This window comes from Thamnophis elegans, chromosome 7, assembly GCF_009769535.1.
Source record: "Thamnophis elegans isolate rThaEle1 chromosome 7, rThaEle1.pri, whole genome shotgun sequence".
NCBI lineage: Eukaryota > Metazoa > Chordata > Lepidosauria > Squamata > Colubridae > Thamnophis > Thamnophis elegans.
Genome location: NC_045547.1, coordinates 39,667,360 through 39,676,540, shown reverse-complemented (window position 1 = coordinate 39,676,540; position 9,181 = coordinate 39,667,360). Strand labels below are relative to the sequence as shown.

The following is a 9,181-nucleotide window of genomic DNA, read 5'->3' as shown; positions in this document are numbered from 1 at the left end:
TTTTCCCACATCCATTAATCTATCTCCATCTTTTATGCCATTAATTGTTTGCCTCATTTTATGATAGCAAATCCTACATACTGGTATATTCTGTAAAAAAAACACCTTGTCTTGTTTAATTGGATGCAACTTCCTAAAAATCAGCTACAGTAATAATGAATAATACTTATTAAGCTTATGTGCTGCCCAATTGCTAGTGAGTTTTCACTAATTACAAAAAATATTTGAAACAAGAAAACAACACAAAGTAAAAAACTGAGTAAAGATGGCAGAGATTACACATCCAGATAGTAATAAAATAAAAAGAATACAAGGATTCAATCATACTCACCAAAAGCCTTGGTGAAGATCACTGTCCAGATACTCAACAGCCCCATGTGTTCAGCATTGAGCCAAAAGATATAATTAGGTATCATCAGCATACAGATGATACTGAACCCCAAACAGTGGATGGCTTCACCCAGCAGTTTCATATAGAATTTGAAATGGTGGGGAGAGAGAACAGAACCTTTCAGCAACCCACAAAGGCCTGGAGAACTATCTTTCCCCCACCTACCAATACTGAAGAAGCTGACCCCAGAGAAAAAAACAAGAACCACTGTAAAATGGTGCCCCAAATCCCCAATACACAGATCTGGTTTAGGATATTATGGTCAACCAACTGAAATTAAATTGAAAGCCAAGAGATCAAGGAGCACAAGGATGGACCACCACTGTCATCTGGCCTCTACTACAGATCAGCAAGTAAAACCAAAGCTGTGTCATTAAAATGTAAATTACTCATTGAGACTTCAGCAGTCTGAAATATCCCAAAGTACCTCACCTGCATTGTTTTTAAAAACAGCACAGGCACTTTTCAAGCAGATCTTATCAAATGAAGTATGACGGCTGGTGGAAGATAGTCCCTACTCAGTTTGTGCCAGATGTGATACTTGAGAGTGACTTCCTCATCTGCAGCTTAGGGTTTTGAGCTAACAAAGAATGTTAGCCTACTGGGAAAGGTTTATTTGAAAGAGAATTTTGTACTGTGGCATGAAAAGATATTGAATTGACAGGGTTAGATTAAATTAAAATATTAGCTAAAATAAAGTTGGACTCTATTAAATGTTTTAATAGAGATGCTGCGAGGATGCACAATACCAACTTTGCATTCAGTTTATTTGAAAGCAAAAGAATTCAGTAATAAGCTGATGCTGCAGATATCTTGTAAATAAAATGTGATAAACAGGAATAAAATCTCCTCTAAATAAATGGGAAGCAACTCTTCCCCCAAATAAAATTAGGGAAATATGTACAGCTTTTGGTAATTATTACAATGCTTGGTATATGAATTCACTATTGGAGCACTATTTTGAGCATGGCCTTTCAATGGCCTTCATTTCCAGTGAAGGATTTCCCAAGACCATCTCCATCACTGTTTAACAACTCTTCACATTAGGATTTTTTAATTTTTTAATTATCCAACCAACATCTATTTCCTCGTTAATTACAACTTACTTCTTCCCTTTGCACACAATAACTTTCCAGATACTTGATAACAGTCATGTGCCTACTCTTTTCCAAACTAATGATGTCCAGTCACCTTTATTGAGTTTCTCCAAGCCCATCATCTTCGCTGCTCTCACCTGGACATACTCTAATTTGCCATCTTCTTAAAAATGAATATTCTGGATGTGGTCTAATCAACATTGGATAAAAAGATTGATGATTTCATTTGACCCAAGACTTAAGTTAACTGAGCCCAAGGCTGCATTTACTTTAATTGCATCATGACTGTTTAACATTCAGTTTCTGAGTCATTAAAATACCCAGATCCTTTTCTTCTAATAATTGTATTGTTAGAATTGGCCTTAACAAGGCATACTTCAGGCAAGGTAATTCACTAAACAGTAGTCTTGGGGGCAAGAAACAATGATTATTTTCAAAAGAATTATCTTTCAAAGTATGTACAAAGTATGTATGGCCCAAATATAAGGATGTAGACTCCTACCTGAACTTGCACTGAGCACACATCCCAATGAAAATAATGCAATAAAGACTGACACGCTCATCAACCCTGCATCTCCATCAAATGAAGCGCATAAAAATGTAGCTGTGCCCAGAACTTATTTTCTGATTCAGTCTGATTTTTTAGAACTAAAATATATGCAAACTTTAATTCCTCTTTTTGTAGATGACAAGATGGTCCTGGCTTTTGGGGTCACTTATGAACATTCCTACATAATACATAAAACAACCTGGTTTCTCAATAACCAAAATAAGTCATTTATTAATAATTTAAATTCTTACATACTGAGAATAACATCTCGACTTCATACTAGCAAATTTGAGACTTTCTCTTACTGACAATTATGTGCAGGATCTTCTTGCATTTACACAAGTACACAATATTCACACACCCTTCCAGTTTTCTACAAAAATAAATGCGAGATATTGCATTTGAGGTGAAGCTCCCTGAAGTGTTTGTACACAGGTAATGCACTGTTTAGCATTTATCATATATATATCCTTCCATTTTAAGAAATGATTTTCCATTTTTAAAGTATGCAACAGGGATTATTTATAAAGGTAAGGCTCCTACTCCCAAAAATCATGAGACCAGTTTCATCACACACACACAAACACTCCAAAATAAAAATTATGTAACTGTAAAACAGACTATTCATTCACAAAATTGAATAAACAAACCCAAAGGGGTCAACATTCATTTATAACCAAGAATTTTGCCTAATTCTACAATAAAATTAAGCATGCTGCAGATGATGTGTCATTTGTGCTCCAAAAGAACTTATCACTGGAGAATGTAGAGAATACATTTCAAGCATTCCTCTTGCAACTTTCATTTCAGTCATCTGAGATTGAAAACATTTACATTGATCAAGCTGAGTATATCAAAGGTCTTTGCAAACAGATATTACAAAATACATTAAATTGAAATCGCTCTTTGGCTCCCCTAAATCAGTATTAATAATAATAAAAAAATCAAGTCTTCACTGAAGACAAAATATATTATAAATGCACATAATACATTTCTCCCAGTGTCTCACACACATGGATGTGTACTTATAGTGTTCATTCTTGCCCATCTTTGTTTGGCAACCCTATATTTTAAGTCACTGCTTAAGTGTCTTTTGTGCATGGAGCACAATGTATTGTCCCACTTGAAGCGGAATCTGTCTTTTTTCCTGCTGGGAAAACCCAGCAAAATCCCTCATTTTCCAACAGCAGATTCCAAATATTGTAACCTTTATTGTGTTGAATCAGAGACAGCTACTGCCCAAACCCAGGGCCCACAAAAGAATTGCAGTTCTCTTTAGCTGTCTAGAGAGAAGCATTGTGGAATGCTCACAATACCCAGTGTTGGAAGAATTGGTGATCAGTTGGGCCTCACGTAGATTGCAGAGAGTCCACCTGGAAGACGTTTTGATTGGAAGGAGTGGTAAAATATAGTTGCTGGGTGGGTATGCGATTATCACAGGGGCTATTCAGCCCCAGAGTCCTTTCAAAGTCGAGCAACTGTCCCATGAAATTAAAGTTGGGGGAGATGTTAGATTTCTTCATTTTGACTATATCATAAGCATCATTCATGGATAAGTTGAGTTTTTGCATAAGATATGCAACTGTGACGGTAACCGAGCGACTGATCCCTGCCAGGCAGTGAACAAGCACCCCACAATTTTTCCCACGAGCTTCATCTGTTGGAAAAAAAAGACAGACAAGAGACTATTAAGTCATACATTTGTTTCCTGTTTCGTATAACTGAGTACCTGATGTGAGATGAGACATCAGTGAATTACTGTTGTAATTTATTAAAAACCTCCTGTACATTCTCATGCCTGGGTTTGAATAATATTTTAATACTTGGGTTTTCCATTCCCAAAAGCCAACTACATCAAGGAAATAAAAGATTTCAAACAGGTCATTCTAGATCTTCCTATTCAATAAAGCATAAATATTCTCTGATGTTAAAGGCAAATGTTGAAATTACATGGTGCCATCTTTACTGGGCTGTAAAAAAACTCAACCTATATGTGCACAACTAAAATGTCCATTACTCTGTGCATAGACTGAACTACTTTCTTGCAATGAAAGTTCAGTCTATGCACATAGAAAAGTAGTTATGATCTATTTTTGCCTAAATGTCTGATCTAGCAATCTTTTAAAATCAAGGTTTAATTAAAGAATATCTTTTAACTTTTTGGAATAATCCCAATAACTGTTTGTTTCAAATAGAATACTAAAGGAAGATCCTTGTAATTTGGCTGGTTATATTTACTAGCTGCCTGCAAGGATTCTTGGTAAAATCACATTCTAAATGGAATTGGAAAAGGAAGCAGAAGTATTTTATAGAAATCATTTGTTGTAGAAACTTGGTCAGATACAGGAGTTTAGATTGCATTTTGCTGATAAAATGAAATAAAATTTCAATAGGAAGGAAGAAATGAATCCTCCTCCAAACTCCTATGTATTTCATTTGGGTTTGTTTTCAAAGGTCTATTAAATGCTTTTACAAGGGTAGTGCACTGCAGTTGAACAACGAAAGTATTCAGCTGTTTTTAAAGGGGGGGGGGAGATACCCAGAAGTCACAGGGGACAACCCATTAAGAGAAACAGGATGTCAACATGGCTAGAAAATGGATTCCTTTGTCATAAGAAATACATTATAATGCCTGGAGATTTACAGCTCCCACCCCACAAATTCTTCTTACTGAGCTCAAATTACCTATATTCTTCTTATTACTACTACAGTTCCATCAGATTACAATACAGTATTCATTGACAAACAAGGGCCTGGCAAAATGAAAGAAGTCCAGTGTAACTGGATCATTTCGCAAAGAGTAGAGAAAAAAAAACAAGTGTTCGTGTCTAGTGCTACTTGAGAGTATATCTAATACTGTGTGTTTAAGACAGTGTTTCTCAACCTTGTCAACTTGAAGATGTCTGGACTTCAACTCCCAGAATTCCCCAGCCAGGAATTCTGGGCGTTGAAGTCCAGACATCTTCAAGTTGACACGGTTGAGAAACACTGGTTTAAGAGCTAGTATTCTCAAGAAAAGACATGTTTGAATATATTTTAAGAAATTCACTAAACCAGGATTGCTTAGCCAATGTCCTACAAGCATTACATCCATGATGGGGGCAGATCCAAATTATAGTAATTATTTGAATTGAGGCTGATTTCATGATTTAAAAAAGGATGCCATAAGCATGCAACATAACCTCTCCATGCTGACTCTTATGTAAATTTTGAATTTGATGAGATTCACTTCAATCAGAAGCATCTGGAAGTTTTGAATTTAACATTTGATGACATATATTTCTAAGATAACATACATAAGATTGAAATCACAGACAAAAATATTTGGTCTAATGAAATTAAGCAATCAAGCTAAATTAAGATTAAAAAGTATAACTGCCTGGACTATTTCTATTTTATGGTACTGTTCTGCCTCAAAGTGTTGCTCACTTGAAGACCAAAAGCACAAAATGCAGTCTGGATGGAAATCATTCTTCTTAAAAAGCATTTATTAAAACCTAAAACCGTGACAGCAAAAATAAAGCCACCCCCCCCCCACACCCTAGTATATCTCTTTTCCTTATCCATTTTCACAAGATAAATAACTAAAGCATCAACTGTACACTGTACATTGAGATTATGCCAGCCGAAATGAATTAGGAGACATCTCTTGTGATCTGAAACATTTGTGAAAAAAAATGCATATACAGCGGTCTTTGGAGAAGGCTTGCTGCTAGTAACATAAAAGTGCTACAAAAGATAGTTAGGAATCATTTTTCAACCTTACCTATAAAAGAGATTGCTTCAGGAAAGAACTGGGATAGATTTTGGCTCCAATGATCAGAGATAGGGATCTGCTTGTACTTAAACTCGCCAGCATTTTCGAAGAGGTTGGGCAGGTTGGGGGTGACATTCAATATGTACTTAATGCCAAACTCTTCGAGAACATCCAGGTTAGTAGAGTCCTTGGCGCAGCCCAAGTAGAGGTATGGCAAGATTTCCACAGGGAAGGAAGGCTGGTTGTTAGACAAAGGGCTGCCATCAGAGTCGGTGGCACTGTTAGGATCTCGGTCAATATCGGATTCCACATCTGAAGATGAGTCAGAGCTGATTCGGAGACCGCCCAGCCCTAAGACTGGCAAAGGGGGAGAATTGCTGCTACAAGAACTGTCTAGATTAGTTTCGCAATGCAAGGCATACTCTGCCTGAAATCTGCAGAAACCCCCTGGGAAGAAAACAAAAAGAAAGGGTTGAAATTAAAGACACTTCCCATTGGAGCTGCTATAAACTGCTAGAGCCAGATGTCTGAGGACACTTTATGGTTTAAAAACACTAGAAAACTGAAAAGGCACTGATGCAGCTGTAAAAAAAAAGCCCAGGAGATATTAGTGAAGGCTTTGAAATATTTCTCTACTGTTTAGTGGAATAGAAAAGCTATAGTGTCCCTTAGTATAATGAAATCTAGGTAACTGAATTCGAGGCCATCCACCCTAACAGCTAATCCAACAGCCCCTGCACATCAACTATTAACTCAGACCTTTAAGCCTTTAAAGAACACATAGTAAATTTCCAATAGCTTAAACATTCAGATGCTTTTATCAGAGCTCTCACATATGTCTCCCCTGTTAAGCAGGCAGTACAAGGTGCTAAAAAAATTCAAACCCTACACACCTTCCCTGTGGCTTCAGCTCCCGACATCTTAATAACCTTCAAATAGCAAAGCTTATGCTACTCCAACCAGCAGGAAACGATAGCATGCAGAGGGATCAAGAACTGTAGTTCATCACTGATCCGGAAACTGGATTACATGATCTGTAAAGTACCTCTTTGGATGCTATCAGGTTAGGAATGCCAGAGAGCCACTCACTGGCTTTTCAAACAAAGATGCAGTAGGAACAATTGGCTGTTCCTTAAGGGCATCCTTTGCTTGAAAAGATTTTCTTACCCTACAGAGCCTATAAACAGCATCCTTAATGGAAACAGCAGGAAGCTCTTTTGAAATAATATTTCCGATGAAGAAGGGCATTCATGGCTTAGGGAAGAGGAATTTTAGGAAGCAATGTATATTATTCCGCTTCAGAGCTAAGCTTGATTTGACCACCTCAGAGCCGGGACTATTCCTGAGGAAAGAAGGTGAAAATGCTGCTTGAGGATTCCCCCTCCTCCCCCCCTCCGCCCAGAGCGGGCTCTTTCTCTTTGGAAGGGGCAGGCACTAGGCGTTTGACGCCAGAGGCAGGCACTTGCTACGTCGCTTTTCTAGAATCGGGATTTTCCCTGCGAGGGGAATCCTTAACGAAGAGTAAAGTTCCTTTCACTAGAAGGGGCACGTTCCCTTCATCCTCGGACAACGGAGGTGGCAGCCTGCCCAAGAACTAGCGGGGGCGGGGAGGGTTTGCAGACTCGGAGCCTACAAGAGATTTTAATCTCTTTACAACTCCGGTGCCATCTGGCAGCTCTGCGCTTCGGGCCACGCAGGGCAAAGGCGCCGGACGGCCAGATGCCGGGGGCTGGTGCTAAAGGAATCAGGGCAAAACGAAGGGGGGAGGGAGTAACCCCGCGGCTCTGGGTGCAGAAGGGGGGAAAAAACCCGCGGGAGAAGAGCGGAGTCGACCTGGTTAACCCCTCACCTTCCAGGTAGAAGGCCTTACAGCCGTCGTCTTTCAGGCGCTTGAGGAGCAGCCCCAGCACAGAGTCGCCCACCGTGTTCTCGTTCCAGTCACTGCTGCTCTCGTCATAGAGGACCACGGTGTCGGTTCCGCAGCGGCGGGCGAACTTTTCGCGCTCCTCCTCGCCCCGGGCGAAGAGGGCGCGCAGCGGCAGGTTGCCCTTCTGCAGCCGGCGCAGCATAATCCCCGGCAGGGCCACGTTGATGGCCGACTCGATGTGCGAGGACTCGTAGAGCTCCTGCGGGCGACAGTCCATCAGCAGCAGCCGCTCGTTGCCCAGCTCCAGCTGCTCGTTGAGCCACGCCACAGTCTTGCAGATTGCCATGTCCGACGCGAGAGAGGCTACCGGCGAGCGAAGCGTATCTAGCATGAGGAAGGACTCGGGCAGGCCAGGCTGGAGGGGCAGCTTCGCAAAGCGCCCCTATCCGAAGAGCCACGGCGAGCGGCGGGATGGAGCCGGGGGAGGGGCGCGCGGAGCCGTCGGTCCGAACTCGGTCCGTTGCTCGCTTTTTCCGGCTTAGCCTCCGGGTGAGGGTCTCTCCGAGTCGCTGTGCGCGTTGCAAGCCGAAGTGGTGCTCTCGTCTTGGGAGAGCTGCTTTCTCTGGAGGGTTGCCGGGGACTCCCTTAGTTTAGATACATTAGCATCGCCCTTTACTTCCTGCAATTACATGTGCAGAAGCGCTTTTTTTTTTTTTTGCAAAGCACAAGCAAATGCATTAAAGGTAGATAGAGCGATTTAGCTAGACCCGAGGATGACCCCTGGGGCTGTTACTGCTCTATCTATACCGCTCCCATGTGCAGCTTTTCACGGCCCGGGCTCCTATTTCTTTTCTCATCTCCTGCTTTTTCTGCCTCCAGCCACCACCTCCTGCTTCTCTCCCTCTTTTTCTTTCTTTCTTTGCCTCCTATTTTCCTTCCTTCCTTCCTTCCAAGTCCTCTTGTGATCAATGTCCCTTTTAATCAACCCTGCACACTATCGCCCCTCTTTCAGCGCCAGGCAGTTCCTCAATGGATACAAACATGGAACGTCTCAATGGATTCATTCTCTCGCTCGACCAATCAGCGCTTGCGGAAGGGGCGGTTGCCGTGGAAACGGGCCGGCTGGAACAGGTTGTGTTGATGAATTGTTAATGAGTTTGTCATTCACAAAAACGGAAAGGAATTTCCGCTCCGGATAAGCCGAGTGCAAACAAGCAGCAACAGCAGCTCAGCGGGAGGAAGGAAGAAAGGTGCGGGCGGGCGGTGGGGGGAGGACGGGGGGAGAGGGGAAGGCAAAACCACTAGAGCCGCGCGTCTGGGGCTCGAGTTTCCTTCTGTTGAAGCTCAAGCAGAGCAGCCCAGCGATTATACAACAAATGGTCCAATTAAAGGAAGAACAAAAGGCTCTCCATGTTTCCCCTACACAAACGCGCTTGTTAAGGGCACTTCACAGCCGGGTGTTTCATCCTGCAACTTGACTTGCGTTGGTCGTAAACCCCTTTCCGCTTTAAAATGTTAT

General features: G+C 41.5%; 1 protein-coding gene across 1 annotated transcript; it reads right to left on the bottom strand.

The window, feature by feature from the left end:
- Nucleotides 1–2,290: 2,290 nt before the first annotated feature.
- Nucleotides 2,291–8,657, bottom strand: DUSP6 (dual specificity phosphatase 6). Its single transcript, XM_032220671.1, has 3 exons — nucleotides 7,645–8,657; nucleotides 5,805–6,242; nucleotides 2,291–3,695 (listed from the first exon to the last, which is right to left on the bottom strand). Exons 1-3 carry the CDS (start codon nucleotides 8,051–8,053, stop codon nucleotides 3,388–3,390), a joined length of 1,155 nt encoding a protein of 384 aa, XP_032076562.1. The 5' UTR covers nucleotides 8,054–8,657; the 3' UTR covers nucleotides 2,291–3,387.
- Between the last annotated feature and the right edge of the window lie 524 nt (nucleotides 8,658–9,181).

What these genes read in the sequence shown, in the direction of transcription:
- DUSP6 (XM_032220671.1), bottom strand. Translation starts at nt 8,053, where the DNA reads ATGCTAGATACGCTTCGCTCGCCGGTAGCCTCTCTCGCGTCGGACATG. An exon ending in TAAGGCCTTCTACCTGGAAG is followed by an intron (nt 6,243 to 7,644) that starts GTGAGGGGTTAA and finishes TTTTCTTCCCAG; the next exon opens with GGGGTTTCTGCAGATTTCAG. An exon ending in TGAAGCAATCTCTTTTATAG is followed by an intron (nt 3,696 to 5,804) that starts GTAAGGTTGAAA and finishes TTTTTCCAACAG; the next exon opens with ATGAAGCTCGTGGGAAAAAT.